The sequence below is a fragment of the Lepeophtheirus salmonis genome, chromosome 12 (assembly GCF_016086655.4).
Source record: "Lepeophtheirus salmonis chromosome 12, UVic_Lsal_1.4, whole genome shotgun sequence".
Classification (NCBI taxonomy): domain Eukaryota; kingdom Metazoa; phylum Arthropoda; class Copepoda; order Siphonostomatoida; family Caligidae; genus Lepeophtheirus; species Lepeophtheirus salmonis.
Genome location: NC_052142.2, coordinates 8,687,130 through 8,704,051, shown reverse-complemented (window position 1 = coordinate 8,704,051; position 16,922 = coordinate 8,687,130). Strand labels below are relative to the sequence as shown.

Below are 16,922 nucleotides of genomic sequence, written 5' to 3'. Positions count from 1 at the left end.
ACATGCATAATATTTTATTTAAAACATATTACAATTTTTCATAAGAAACGTGAGCAATATTGGAATTGTAGGTACAATGAATTTTAGAATATATACTCTTAAAATATTAATCTACCTATAATATAGCCATCATATCTTATACGAATGGAAATATGTATAAATTTTATCTTACAGCAAGACTACAACCTATAAAATTAACATATGTTTTGATTTTTAAATTAGACATCATTTTTATTTAATTTCTAATCAAACTTCGTTAATATACATCAAAATTATATATTTAAAAAAATTGAGTTGTCTTTTTTGAGGTCTTGATGATGACAAGGGAATTTTTCTTTGACGTCCTACATAATTTTTAATGTGATTCTTGCAAATAATAATTTTGTAATTAAGAAACTAATATGATGTAAATCTTTAGATGATATAGTAGTTTAATATTGTAGAAATCAAACATAAATTTCGTCAACTCTTTCCATGTCTTTATTGAGAGCATTACCATTTAAGGACACAAATGATCCAAGACTGGATATTTTTTGTCAAACTTGAACATTAGTTAAGTCATTTAACCTTGATAAAAATTGTTTAAGATAATGTCTTCATATTGTAACCATTCTTGTCTATGCAACATTGGTTGGGAAGATATGATAAAAAGTCCTTGTTGGACTTAGACTAGAGTTTAAGGTCGACTAGGAACTAATTCTTGTCAATGTTTTTTCTAGGTATGTAGTAGGATATGCGTTAACTTCCTTTACAAACCTCTCAGAGAGAATCTAAAAAAAAAGTCATCACAGCTTAGCTGTTCTTCTCCATAACATTCTTAAAATTGTCAGGGTTACCACATTAATTTTCGGTTTCTTTTTTAAGCATACCGTAGGTATTATTATTTTCATCTTTGGTTATTTTTATGAAAAAGTAAAGGAAATTCACATTTGTACTACTGGTCCTTCTGACAGGTGGAGACCAGGATCATAATTTTTCTTTTCTTTTCTTTTCTCTTCTTTTTCTTTAGTTATATTAATTATTATCTGTTTAATTTTTCTCTTCTTTTAACTTAGACGTTCTTAACGATTGGATAAAGTGAGGAAGAAACCGAATATACTAATGCCAAATTAAGTGTGGTGTGAATTCAGAATTGTGTACATTTTAAAAGTTTATTCCATACTTTCATTTAGGAGAAGTAGGCAATTTTTTATTACTAGATATTGCAGTTGGATTCATTTGTAATGTAAGGTATGTACTGATGTAGCTATAATTTGGTATAATCAGAAATAACTTAGTTTTTCTTAGTTTATATTTTTCGCATACTTTCTATACGGTGCTAGAATAAATATGGAATACTTATTTCTATTTAAATTGAGTTGATAATTTTTAATCGAAATTCCTTAAAGTTTATATTAAAACTTCTTCTTCGTATATTAATTCATTATTTTTATGAAGCATGTACAATTATTTATTTAAATTATTTTCTTCTTCATCATTTAAAACAAATAGTCCTGTTCAAATTTTAAAATGATAAAACTTTATTATTTCTCTAGTTACTCAAGGTTTGCCATGGAATAAATTATACTTTGAAACTTTACTACAGCTATCACTTTGGAAATGCTAACTTTATCAATTCAAGGACTATGTTTCTAAAGTGATCGTACGTGGAACTTAAATCTTTTTTGAGAAAAAAATATTTCAAATAAAATATCGGATTTCAAGTTCAAAATTATTTTCATAACTTTATCATGATTCAACAAAATCAATCCTACATATTTTTAAATTTAAGGTTGTTCTTGATTATAAATGTGAAAAGCAATTCTAAAATCATGAATAGACATTAATTATACAATGACTTCTTGGTAGAGGATATGTTTATTAATTTTACACAATGAAGCCGATATTACACATTCTATCGATCATACTTTTTGTAAAAACCTCACATATAGTATGTCATACTATACCTCTTGATGATTAATTATCAATTGTGCAAATACATACGCATTTTGTTTAAGAATAAATTAAATTAAGATAAGTGAGAAATTCATTTTTTTTAATCATTTGGGATTATATTATATTTTTTCCCTTCGTACCTTTTCTTTTAAACTTTTAAACCTTTTTCAGGTGTAATTCATCAATCATTTCAGAAACAAAATTTTAAAAAAATTAAAAAAAACCTCGTGAGATGCGAGGTAAAATTTTGCGTTTCACAACATGGTCAAAATTCGCACTAAATAAATCATATTTGACATAGATTTACATTCCCTTATTTTTTCCAGCATAATTTTACAAAACTAATTTTCTAACATTCTTTGATTTGAAAGTAGCTTTGATTTCTTTAGTTTCGTCGATGATTTTTCACTGAAAGGTCGGACAAATAAATTATTTCTTGTTCAGTATGTTATTATAAACAATTTTAAAAACCTGCACTGGATCAAATATAAAGAACATTTTTTTTATAAATGGATTTTTGACTCCACGGTGTGCCTTTGTTTAATAAATATATATATTTTTTAAGTTTCACAAATCTTTTTTTAATTCAAATAATTATTCACTTATGTTAGAATAGTTGTGCAATGAAAAAGATGAAAATAGAGAAAATGCAAATGGGCTTAAGGCTTACATTAGTAGAACAAATCAATAATAGGTATAAAGTAGGTCATTTTACATGTATTTTAAGTGATATTAGATACTTCGACCTAAAAATTATTCATCCTATATTATAAAATCACTTATAAAGCTTCATTATCATCCAAGGTTTGGTTCGTGCCTCTGATATTTATCAGGAGTAGTAGATGGGTTGTTTTCAACGTTTTATATAAAATCCGTTTCTTATGCGTATAAACAATGGGCTTCATCTATAGCAATCCGGTCTTTTCTAGATCGTAAAAATCATTTCACCCCTTGAATATCCGTAGTCAACGCTTTGAATACATGCTCCAAGGGGAAAGGCGCCCTCAGAGGAACAGACTCCGAATCTGTATATATATAAAAGAGAAATTGTGTGTTTGTGTGTGTGTAGACGTCCTTTATCTGTTTCCACACCATTGAACTTAGGAGGCGGAACTTTTACATGGGTCCCTCTTTTGAGCTTGGACAGGCTAAGACGGGGGTGTCAATTTTTGGGGAGGTCATTTAAGAGGGGCTTATGCTATACCCAAAAATTGTTTTTTGCAGCTCAAGGAGGCTAGATAGGAGTTGAGTTATTTATAAATAAATGATTGGCGTTTCAAAAAACAATTATACGAATAACTACGTTTTTTAAATTTATTCAAAATCAAAATAGTTATGGGCTAAAAAAAGAAATCGGGGAAAATTGCAATTTTGTTTATTTCAGGTTAAAAAAAATGAACTTCCAATGGAATATAGAATTAGTTAATGGAATAAAGCTTATAGAAATTTGTCTGAAGATTAGTATGCATATACATTTCCAAATAAAATTGATATTTAACTGAAGTATCTCAATTTTCTGAATAACTTTTCTATTTTCTGAATAATTTTTCTATTTTTTCTCTCTTTTTTCCCACCATTTTTTCATTAAACGTTAATTTTCTGTTTTTTAAGAAAAAATGCCACAAGACAATACTTTTTGTACATAAAAAGGCCGACGCATTGTAAATTCAATTTCCGGACCATTTTATTAAATAATTTTGCAATATTCTGCAAAAATGGACTAATTATCCAGTGTTATTTTTTCGACAACATTATTCTTCATAACTTTTTTGTTTTTGCATGTACGAAAAAAATATTAGTAGGTTTGTGTTTTCTTTTAAAATTCCAAAAAAATTATATTAACTATTTTTTTAAAATTTAATTCAAAAAAGTTTTTGTAATTTTATTTGAGAATTTCTATTTGGGATTTTTTTTAAATAAAAAAAAAAAGGGTTTAAATCGCTGTAAATATATACATCATTTAAATCATAAATTTGATGACTTTTTCAAAAAAGACATTACAATTATTTACCTTAATAATGTTTTATATGGTTTAAACTATTTTGGGATTGCAAAAATTCAAGAAAAAGTCGCAATATACTGCTTCATTTAATAACTTAAAATGAAATCCGAATTGGATTCGACATTTTGGGCCAAAAATGACCCTTTTAATTAATATATATATATTTTTTTTAAAGGTAAGAAAGCTTGAACATTTTTCTATTCATTAGCGAAAAAAATATATAAATTTATAGAGAGCATCAGTCTTTATGACATGAAATAGTTTGTAGTCGCTAATGAATAGAGAATATAATAAAAAAACTGTAGATTTGCGTAGCAGTTTCGGGCAATAAAACAACTCCTTTCAGTTGAGAGAGAAATTTTAAAAAATACTTAACGAAGCTTGAATATTGATCTATTTATTAGTGAAAAAAATATAAAAATTGATTTTTATTAGATTAAGAATTTTGTTTTTGCTAATATATAATTGGACTATTTCTTAATCTAATTAATAGATAATATTTTTTAAATGTAAGGAAGTTTGAACATTTTTCTATTCATTTGTGATAATAATATAAAAATTGTGGACGAGCATCAGTTGTTATGATAATGTTTATCATGTTTGTGTTATACTCAGTCTTTTCCGGACACTAAACCTCGTCCAATCCACATTTAGGAAAGTGTAGGCTTCGTGATTCAAACTGCGACAGTCCTAAATGTAGAAGGACATAAATTGTGTGAGATAATAATAACAAACTCCGTGCGTCATATTTTATACGCCAGTCTTAAGAAACCAGTTCTTAAAACGTGCAAATCAAGGAGAAGACGGATTAAATTTTGGGTCACAAATCTCCGGATTTCTCAGTGAATAACCAATGAATCTTAATAATTAAAGTATTTATGGGAAGAGACACTCCATACACAACGTAAGAGCTCCTTTTCAAATTCATTTTCAGACTTTGTAACATATCTATATATTGTGCAATATTTCTTGAAGAAATTTACGATTAGCATTGTGACAATCTACTGAAATCACCATTATATCAATATTATAGTTTGATTAAAACACTTTCATGAAGTACTCCTTGAATGTATGAGCATCAATTTTTTTTTAATTATAGGTAAAGTTAATAATATTGTAGAGAAAAACGCGTACTAGGAGAGGTGGGGGGGAAGAAATACATATGGTGTCATTGTTTAAAATACTGATGTGATTATCATCTGCCTGCTTTATTATAATTTTTGAGGGTATAACGAAATACCATCAGTACCAACATCTTCCATTAATTTAATGATGGTTCCTTGGGAAGGGATAGGTTTACTCGTGTGTTTCTCCATAAATTTTTTGAACGTAGATGATTAGCAATGGATAAGATTATATTACATGCAATAAGCATCTTTATGAGGATCAGAGTTTAAGTCTGACTTGATGTATTCATCATTAACTTGATTTTTTAGATGAATATCCATGCTCGTGATATGAGATGAGGATAATGAGTGGTGTACAATTCTAGACAGGGGACTAATGGCACATTTATATCGACAAATCTGACAAACCATCTGTTTCTCATCCGGTAAGTATTTTCCAAATTCCTTGGCCTCCATTTTCATAAATCCAGACAGAAGGCGACGTTATTTTAGGTATTTTATTCAGTTCTCTATCGACTATCAGTATCTAATATTATATTAATATTGAATAATAAAAGCGGGAATGATAACGTTCTTGATTGATTGGAGAAGATGTATATTATTTAATCAATTATGCCATAAGTATTTCTTCTCTTCTCATCGCACGCTTTTCTATTCTAACCAAAATTATCACCCTTAATTATAGGGAACATAGCAATCATATCTTGGAAGATTATTCAAGTTATATAGGAGGAAGTGACTTGTTTGACAATGATGTGACCAACTACAGAGTAACTGTTATGATCTTATTGTGTTTGCATCTTTTACTGTCTTTAAGATAAAAGAGGTTGAAAGAGCTTTTCTATTCTTAGTTTTAAGATATTATCAAGATAAAGCATAAAAATAATCTTGAACAATCCTAGCCTGAGTTATGTGTAAGATAATATAGATAGATTTATGTTGACAATTTTGATATATATATTATAAACTCAACTATAAATATAATTAGACATATTTTACTTTCAACTTTTTATAATTATTGTAATCATATAAAATAAGAGGCAAATTTAAAGGGTGTGACTCTCAGGTCCTGTTGATACTGAAATGAATGTTTGTATTCTTGTTTCTCTTGATATAAGTTTAACTATTTTTACATGCAAGTATAATATTAAAAAATGTGGACATTTCTGTAATTTCTTGCTGGAAAAATTACGCTTGCAGGAATTTCACCTTGTTTCGTATCTCTACTAAGGATATTAACCCTCCGTTAGTTAACATCCTTTTTTGAAGTAGTTATTCAGTTGTCATAGACACAAAATTACGCTATTTCCAGCATTAAAATCTATTTTTAACAGATTTAAAGCAATTTTATCAAATTTGAGTGCAGAAAATCCCAGTTCACTAACGTAAGTTTAAAGGTGGGTTACGCATGTGTCATGCGTAAGGTTTTAAATTTTAAGCATTTTTGTTATTAAGAAAAGATATCCAAACTTAACATGGTATCCCTTACAATTTGAAGAATGTTTGAAATGAGAAGAGCTCAGCTGTATGACTTTTAATTCAATCAGCTGCTAGATGAAAAAATAAGCAGAATTCCCACTCCGGATCAAGGAAGGACATAAGCAGAAATTACTCTATTTTAGATCCTCAATTCTTTTCTCAGTCGAAGAGGGACTTGCATTGATAACTCCCAACTAGTGTTAGAACGGACTAAAAAAACTACATTCCTATCAATCCGGTCCTAATAACATTTGTCAGTCCTAGGACCGGTCCTTATTGGTCTTTTATGGAAACTATAATGCCTGAAATTACGAAGTTACTACTAACTAAGTCATTTCAGTCGTTGACGTTTCATCATAATATAAGTTATTTTAGTATATTGATCAATAATATAGATTTTAATTCTTCATATATTAAAAGATATAGGGGAAAAAATTGTAAATACAACGAAAAAATAAATGAATATACTGTCAATATAAAATCAGCGATATATGTACTAATTTGAATCATTTCTGTACAATCAGTTATCTTTTTTTTGGTAAATAAAGTCAAAATTGCGACTCACAAACAAATGGATGAACCAATAGGTTTATAAGCAAATCAAGGTCTTAATGTGTACTGAGCATTGAGTTAAAGAGGTCTATTTTTTCTCCTATTTGCTAGTACATCCTATATAAAAATAGGATCACTCAAAATATACAAAAATTCAACCAAAATCCTTGGATATTGATATTTTTTAAATAGGTCATTCTTTTGAATAAAACATGAAATATAATTTTTTTTATAATGCTAGGACGTCCCCGTATTATATATTTTAATTGAAATTATTTTATTAATGCTTTAAATAACTCCAGAATTTAGTAAAACTTACGGATAGACAACATTATAATTAAAAATAAGTTACTCCTTCAACCAATATGAAGATTCGTACATACTAAGACCAAATCACTAATTATCCTCCTAATTCTCTTTTTTAATTCGTATCCAATATACAATCTCCCTGAAGTGACTTCCTAGCTTTTTACTATCAACACGTCACTTGTTTTGTCTTGGAGTTTAATTCGTTTTAGGGGGTTTAAAGTTCATTTTCACATTTTTTATTAGGTTAAAAAGTGCACATCCTTCCTCTTCTGAACCAGCATTGGCCCTCAGGCATCTTATTCCACCAATAAATGGATCAATCGAATAATAAGACAATGATATCATCATATTAATAGTGTCATTTCCAATTCTCTAATTGAGGGGAACATTTTTGCCCATCTAACACTCAACCTTTGACTATGGCTGAAAGCGAAAGTGAAGAAAAAAATATTGGTAAAGCCAAGCCCCTCGAAGTAAGAAACGAGAGAGGGAGGTCATTCTAATGAAACTCCTCCATTTAATAGGCCTCAAAACTTAATGCAGGTGTCTGCTGAGCAACAAAAGTTTCAACAATCGAACCCTAAGGGTAAATTTCTATATGTAGAAATTGCCAAAGAAGCAACAGAAATCACAATTGTAAGGAAAAATGGTGATCACATCTCCTTTGTTGATTGGAACAAAGTAATAAAAATACTTGACACATACTATATACGTTTCATATCCATCACAGAGTGATTAACTGCTCTTATATCAAGAGGATGAAGATCTTTGTATTCTTAAATTTATGAAATGTACAAAAGTATAAAGAAATTATTGATAATAACCATAAAATTAAGTAAGACTGAAGATCAACTTCTGGTGTTGTAGCACATAGACTTCTTTTTGTGGTCGTGTTCTTTGCCGTATGTATGTATAGTTTTGTAATGTATGCATATCTGTATTATTTTATAATGTATGTATGTACTATGGTAAACAGCAATAAATTCTTAACTAACAAAAAAGAAAGAAAATACAATTTCCCTTTTTCCGCAAAGACAATAATTTTTTTTTTGGTGCATTTTTGAATCTACAACCCAGATGTTAAAAAACTTTGAGACACAGGGGATCGGTCTTGTTGCATGAAAAAAATCAACTTATTTGCATAAAACAAATTTGCCGTCCAGAACCCATGAATCTGATGTGATCAAAATGAAACATGGCCTTAGGTACGTAACTCAGAATTCTTAACAACTTTTTATATTATAACTAAAGTATATATCTGTTTCCGTTTTTGAAATACCTTATTTGTTTTTATCAGTGGACATACAACTATAATATTATATTATAGTAGATGACCTAAGATTTTCCCGATCACTATGAATGATGAATAACTTAAATTGGTCTTAAAGAAGAGTGTCGTTTTTCATCATTTCTGAGCCTAAAAATGGAAATATGTTGAGTTCAAAACAAGATACAGAATCAATAAAATACAATGAAAACACTTTTACATCAGTTTTATTTATTATTCTTTAATTTGGTGATTGTCTTCATGGTGAAAAATGACTTTGAAAGATAATAGTCTCGAATTATTGTAATGTCACATATTTTTGAAATCTGGCAACACAGATAAAAACTGAGATCAGTTTTCGATTCTGCGCTCAAAGAAAAATTATATTCTTGCCTTAATTTGATTGGTAAATTTTTTGACCCTTTATTTGTTCCTTATATTATGAACTTATATTCAAACATCCAACATTAATTAAATAAGGATAAGATTTTTGGTACAGTGTGTTTAAGCAAATTGTACTGCGTCAATTAGAGCTTCATAAAACCATTATTACTTTCAATCAATGTTGGAGTATTCCATAGAAATTGTTTCAACATTTATCAGCATTCAGACACAGTGTCATTGGCTGTGATACGTCAACAAACAAATACAATCAAGGCAAAAATGCTACACATTGTAGATATTGTTTGCGCCCATCACTCCGTAAGGGAAGTCGCAGACATTGATTGTATGTAAGGTCAGGCCTCATTAACAGCGTCGAAAGCCTCTACAGGAAGTGGAGGACACAACCTGATTGTCACTGAAGACTTCTAATCAAATTATAAACACCTTCTAAGGTCAAAGTGTTTTCTTCCTCCTTGTTGGAAATTTATGTACTGGTTATGGTGGGAGGATATAAGAAAGGTTCTTATTGAGAGGAAGTCCTGGAAGGATTGCTCCGATGAAGCTTGCGTTCAGGACGAAGGCAGGCAGTAGAAATGAGTATTCTTGTGATTCATGAGGATGGCAAACTTTTTATATGAATGACATGATGAACACAAAATACTGAACAAAAGTGCTTATCTTTGGACGTCTTTAGTCATGATATACAGTGATGAAAATCTTGTATGCAATGGGTATTTAAAAAAAACCAGAAACTGAAAATCAACATGGCAACCCTGCCAATTTGAAGAATCTTTTGGAGGAGGGAAATAATAATGTTAAAACGTTTAATTAGATCAGCTAAAATCAGTTGTGGCAAGGGAGGAGGTTGAGAAGGAAATAAACAAAGGCATTGCCAAGAATTACTCTGACTTTGATCGCGAGTCCTACTCTGAGTCCCACAAAGACTTACAATTATAACTCAGCAGCAAATTGTTAGGGTTACGTTCGGTCTTTTATTATCACACACGAATGATCAATAAGGTTTAGAATACAATTGAATCTATTTAGGAAAGGATGTTCACTACTCGGGAATTAAAAATAATGACAATTGCTAATGAAAAGAAAATTCATTCTTCATATTAAAAAAACGGACCAGCTAAAAAGTTCACAGGATCTACTTCAATAGTTATGAATGATTAATAAGTTATAAGAATCTAATAAAAAGTTTCATTTTTCAACATTTTTTAGCCTTACAAAGGAAAAATATCAAGTACAGAACATACTGAATAATAACACGTAAATAAAGATGAAAAAAAACCCCATTTTAAATAAGTTTTATCAATCGTACTTTTAATTTGATGATTGTCTTAAGGTAAATAATGATTCTTACATATAATAGTCCCAGATATTTCAGAATTCAGAAGACGGAGATTTGTTTTGGAGTCCTTTCTCAGAGATAAATTCCTCCATCAGCTTCAATTCATTTAAACAAATTACTTGTTCCCCAGTGTAGTGTAGTGTTTTCTCTTCACAAGATTAATATCACCGCGGATACATAATAAAAACAAATAACATTGAATTTTTGTAAGGAGTTTTTGAATGATACCTATATCATATTTTGCAAATTTTCACAACATATACAAAATATATCTTGGTAAAAAAACTAAATATATCTTTCCCACCCCAAGTCATAATCCCTTGCCTTAGAGTTATTATATTTTTTAGGACGTCATGGCAAGAGTACTTTTACTGTATTTTTAACTATTTATTTTCGATTAAAAGGATTAAATTTGTCGACGTAACATGTTTATTTTTGGCTTTTTTCAATATTGTTCTTGATTTTATTTTAGTTATGGATTTGCATTTCAAATTTTCACCCCCTGTACAGCTCTTATTTCATGAACAAGCAAAGTCGATAGTTGCTCTTCAGGTAAGAATATTATAGATTTAATTAGTACTTGTATAATGTTAGTATGTTAAATTTGATGAGAAAAAGGAAAAGAAGAGTAGTCACATACTTTCATATTTTAAAGAACCATTTAAATAAACTCATAACTTAAGATAGATCAAATATAAGTGAATTTTTCATTATCGTTCTAGAAGTAAATGCTGATTCTATAGTTCTTTCTAGAAAATCATTTATAAAAAGAATTATTATTCTTGATTTGAATGAATGTTTATCCTTACTTACATGCTAGTTGTTTTAGCTCGAAATATTATGTTCTCGTTTAGGAAGGGCTTACTAAATTCGTTAAACTTAAATGTCTTGAGATTTCAATAAACATTTCATTTTGCCTATAAAATTAATAAAAGGCCATGTATGTTATAGTTACTTTACTCAAAAGTTTCAAAGTGTATTTTTTATTTATTGTTATGGGATTGATCTATTTAAGGATAGTTGTATGCTTAGAAAACTATTTGAGTGTAGTCTTCTTTATCGGTGACTATGCTTGCTAACATGATGACAAGGACTCACACAAAATAACTTCTATAAGAGTTTTTGCCAATTGAAAAAATAGATGCATTGCCACTCCCAAGATCATCCAATGATTCTCTAAATTTACACCTATCTCGAACATTTGACGTAAATTTTCCTCAATTTGACGAGGACAACGTTGAAACTTGACTGGAACTGAGTCGATCTCTAACATACCGGGTGTAGAAAAGTACTGAGACCTGCATCTAAGTAGCGATTAAAATACTAATATTGATCAGGATGATGTTGTATGTAAATTTTTTATTTTGTAATATTTTTTACTATAACAATGTACATTAACTATGAATCTGGCCTCCATCAGCCTCAATGAAACCCTCCAACCACCTCCGGAAGCCCTTGCACACATTGGCAAGATCGTTTATTTTTCAAGTTCGTCCACTGCTGGTTAACTGAGGTCTTCAGGGGATCAATATTCAGGTGCCCGACTTTGCAGTTCTTCTTCTCTATTTTGCTACCAAATAGAGTAATCCAGTGGATTCAGATCTGGGCTTTTAGGGGGCCAAAGTTTATTGGATCAGAAGTTCATGTTGCTACCCATCCACTCTTGTTACAATATTAGCAGTATGGGTCGGATCCCCGTCCTGCTGAAATACGTACGTGGCCTTGTTGGACTTTTTTCATGGTCTTGGTGATCTATGGTACCACATTTTCCTTCAACACCATCAAGTATTTTGCCGTGGGAAACCGGTACCCAAGAGGAAACCAAATTGGAGGAATTTTTTCTCCAGTTGGTGCCAAAAACCCTCAATACCATCACAGAAGCCGGATGTTTGGCTTGGTGACTGTCCTGATGCTGTTGTCAGCCTTGCCGAAGCATACCGCCCTATCATTTCGCTTATTGTAGGCGGGGTCAACGGTAAAGATTTTTTCATTAGAGAAAAAAATTACACGGTTGATGTTGTGCTTCAAGAGATGTTGACATCACTGACGACGGAGTTCTTTTTTATGTTGGGACAGGAGTGGTCTGTCAATTCTTGTAAGTGACCTTCTTCCAGCATTTTGGATGGTCTTGCCCTCAGTAGACCTGTGCACCTTCTTCTTCTTGGCGTACTCTGACATCTTCATCGTTGGGTTGACCTTAAGGGCTGGGCTTCCACTAAAAATCCCTACATTTCCCTATGCATGCATTACGTCATAAATGTGTTTGTTTATTGATGACGTACAATACAAATAGGCTCATTCATTCAAATTACATCTGTCGTATATGTATATACAGAAACTGTAATATAAATATTTTTTTTCTGAATATTTAAGTTATACTAATATTGATAAATACCATGGAATTTTAAGTGAAGGGTGGACTTCTTTTCCGGAAAAAAAAGAAAAAAATTAATGAGGGTGAGTTATTTATCGACGAGGGTGGATATCTGGGAAGTAGAATGTTAGAAATGGTTTTTTCTAAACTATGAGATAGTTGTCATATAATAACTTAAATTAGTATTCTTAAAAATAGCAAAGGTAGGAGATAGTCCCTAGATTAGAAATGCAAATAGCTCTGGAGTGATGGATGTATTCATTCTTGAGAAAGGTTAGAAGTCGCCATCACGATCCTTGATGTTAATTTGTATGTTCATAAAAAATGAATGATGCTTCCATTAAAGAAGATGATAACCAAAGATTGAGCGATGATATCTTCCCCCAAAACGACAAGATCCCTGCAAATCAAATTTAAGGTAGGAGGTGAGTGTCTCGAATATAAAATTGAAAAGTAATGAATTCATTAGAACAATGAGTAGATGCAGATACTGATATTCTAATTTACCGAAGAAAAATACATCTATGTCAGGATAAACTAGAACTATCGAGTAACTCAATTCAAACTCTTCCCTCTAATATGACTTATATTTACATTAAACGTTCTGCCATCTAAATGAAATTGATACCAGTGTGGTATTTAAGATGGATACTTCCTTAATTTTAATAGGTGCTGATCTTAAGCAGAAGACAGGAAAAGCATGGGCACTGTTTGCTCTCTGTTCAGAGTCGTTGACTTCTGCTTAGCAGAGATACTATATTTTTAATAGTGAGTATATTCCAATATGCTCGAGGATTGGAGTTTTTTTGGAAGATTATATTGTATATTATATTTATAAATATTCAACTTAATTATCCTAGTTCTTTGTCTGAGCTATGAGGGTTCAATTGGCTTTGGATCGTTTGAAAAAGGGTTCGTTCGGTTTTTTTTTAAACAATCCCATTAAATTGGCATTGGCTCAGGGTCCTTTCAAGAACGGAGAGGTCCTTCAAAATAGATTTTTTTTGGTCGACCACCTCAGCTACCTTTTGGAGTGGAAGACATTTTTCTTTCCTTCACGAATCGGGTCACTACGGTTTAATTTTAGACTGATCAAAAGACTTTTAATATTGTGTTTTAGCTCCTGTCTCATACTCTTGGGCGAACATTGAATGACTTGTTTGTTATATTTATTTTACTGAATAGTTACAGTTTGTATTTTCTTTATAAATCTGTAATAAAATATGTATAGAACTCTTTGACTGTAGTTTTCTTCATACAAAAAACAAACAAACACACATTTGTAAAAATTAACAGAATACATAGAAACCATATAAACAATATATACTGAGCGGTATGCAAAGATTCCAAAATGTGTACTAGCATGTAAAACTAAGAATTGTTATAATATATGGATGATCATTATCTGCTATTATCCACCAAACTGATCCGTCATTAATTGGTATGGGCCACTCTGACTCTAGGATCAATAGGACACAGAAATTCCAAATTAAAATACGTAAAGAGATTGACTAAATACTATGCTAGTCACTAGAGCTTATATCTATAATAATTTTATAATCAATCACTATAAGGTTGTCGAGGGAGTGATATCAGCTTAAACGTAACAATGAACAGGGGTATATGATATTGAGGATATTCTCCGGGGCCTGGCGGAATGGTGTCCCTAGCAATACAACAAATATACATATCGGGAAATGACTCCTTCCGTCCCATTTTTCTTAGCCTGTTCGGTCCTAACCTGATTTTCATCCTTCAACATTACTCCAAAACCTTTTCCTTTCGGCATTTTCTATATTTTTGATATTTTCTTATGATATATATTGGATACTTCAACTTTGGTATACTTAAAGTAGAATTATAGTTGGTTGGGTGTAAAAATCAAATTCTAATTTAGCCTTAATTTTTCGGAAGCAAGAGCACATATTAAGAGCTCTTGAAGAAGAAAAATTACCGACAAAAAATATAAAAGTTTATCTATTGTTTCACCAATATTTTAGTCCTGATTTGAACTAGAAATCATTGAATCAATTCATATAACATTGAACATAATTTATTGTGGGAGTGTACCCCTTTATTGTAATTGTATACCTTTATCTTTATATGTGATCATTTTACTAAAAATATAGGGGTGAACCAAAAAGTTTTGCTTGTATTGTGATTTTAGGGAGTCAATTTTCATTGAATATATATATATATATCCTTTTTATCCGAATCGTTATTGCTTATGAAATGGAGAATTCTCATAATGTTGTCGAATCCATTCTTGAACATGGATTATAAACTGCCTTACCGCGTTTTTTTATAATGTTCCTTTAATTTGTTAGATGGAGTTACACTTATTAAGAATAAGTAAACATTAAAGTTTACAATTACTCCATCTAACCTAGGAAACTTTTGGTGAAATGCATATACATATAGTATACTTCTTTCTCTAGGAATCACCGAAGCCCGAAGTTCAAGAGAATAAATCCCGAGCCTTGCTGTCCATGAGCTATGGGGGTTCCATCCTTTTATTCCGTTGGTCTTCCCGGTTATTTCATAGCAAATTCTTGCAATAGCAAAGTATTATCTAGTACTAGATAATACTAGTACTAACAATTATTATGGTCAAATATTAGAAGAATACTAAAAAGTACTGTTAGTTCCTTATTGGATATTATATTCTTCGCAAAATTATTCTTAGAGGCATAATTATTCGATTATTCGACATTATATTCAAGCAACTCTTCAACAAAAAGAGCTGAAACAATTTTGTGGGGAGATTTTGTTCTAATTTTTCTGGAATACAGGAACTTTCTCACAAAATGGCATATTTTTTTTTATGCCATTTTAAAGAGTTCATAGATTTTCTTCTTTTGGGTGGACTTTCAATATCATCTTCATCATTAAAAAAATATATATAAACTAACGGTACCTCTTAGAATATATAAAATATTATTTTATCAAAAACAACATAATGTATGAGGTGCGTCATCATAAAAACAATCTTGAACAAAAATTAAGTTAAATAGAAAATTCCTTAGACTCTTGGGCTCTGTGTTCATATTGTGGCCTTCATGTTGGCTCTTCTGGACTCAAAAAATATTATCTCGAGATGCTTTAGTAGCTTTGATGGTATCAGCGAAGGGGAGTCGGGCGTGCAGTAGTAAAGCTGCCTCAATTATCGTTTCGCTCATCAACCATGGTCGTTGACTTGATTAAAAAAAAGTTTTTGTCACAGATAAATGTTAACAGTGTTACTTATCTGGAACTGTTGGATTTTTGTTTCTACAATCAACCATTTCCGACTTGTAAGTCATTAAATTTGAGTATCAATTCATTTTCACGGACCGGTGTGTAGCAAAGTAATATAAAAAAAAGAACAAAATAACTTATAAATATAGACATTTTGAAATACAATAAAAATTATTTGAGCTTTATTGAGTTACTGCAGAATTCAACTAAAACCTCCAATTAAATAAGCACGTATAGAACTATAACAAGAGGAAGGAAACACATAAATTTATACTGATAATCTATTCTGGTAGATTTTAAGAAAAAAGTTATATTTGTTGATGTGTTCCCACTTGACAATTCTATGGGAATAAGGCTTAATTCGTTAAAAGAAAATATAAAGGAGGAAGACTTTTGTGGAAATTATAATATAATTGGAATAGTAATCAATCCACCTAACATCATTCTTTAAATACATAATTAAGTGAATCGACAGCTGACAGCTAATTACATAGGGTATTTTCGTGTTAGCAAGATAACGCCGTAGAGGGGACATAATAATATTAATTATAAAAAAGGATAATAAATGCGTGCTAAATTGTGCGTTTTGCACTTCAGTGAACCTACGTTTAAATTAAAAATCAATCAAAATCGACTTTTTTATAGGAAATCTTTTTAATTTGGAAAATAAGGTGTATTTATTAGTTTAAGCTATAATATAAAGTAATTGACAAAAACTGACTAAGGACAATTTTTTAGGAATTGTAATCAAGATAACAGAACAAATAATTAATCTTACATATTTATATTTTTATAAATTGATTTTAACTTTTCATTTTCATCTATATAGTTCTTTTACGTCGAAATATTGTCATTGAATCAAAATTTTATTCTAAAAACGTTATTAAAAAATGGTATTG

General features: G+C 30.3%; 1 protein-coding gene across 2 annotated transcripts in view; it reads left to right on the top strand.

The window, feature by feature from the left end:
* Positions 1-931: 931 nt before the first annotated feature.
* Positions 932-16,922, top strand: part of LOC121126577 (uncharacterized) — a 34,310-nt gene continuing 18,319 nt past the window's right edge. The window contains exons 1-3 of one of the 2 annotated variants that reach the window (XM_040721867.2): positions 1,028-1,230; positions 4,592-4,841; positions 10,885-10,964. In XM_040721867.2, coding sequence (XP_040577801.1) covers positions 10,887-10,964 — 78 coding nt within the window. In that variant the 5' untranslated portion in view covers positions 1,028-1,230; positions 4,592-4,841; positions 10,885-10,886. Of the gene's footprint in view, positions 1,231-4,591; positions 4,842-10,884; positions 10,965-16,922 lie in introns of both variants that reach the window. The other variant, XM_040721866.2, reaches the window with a different exon arrangement.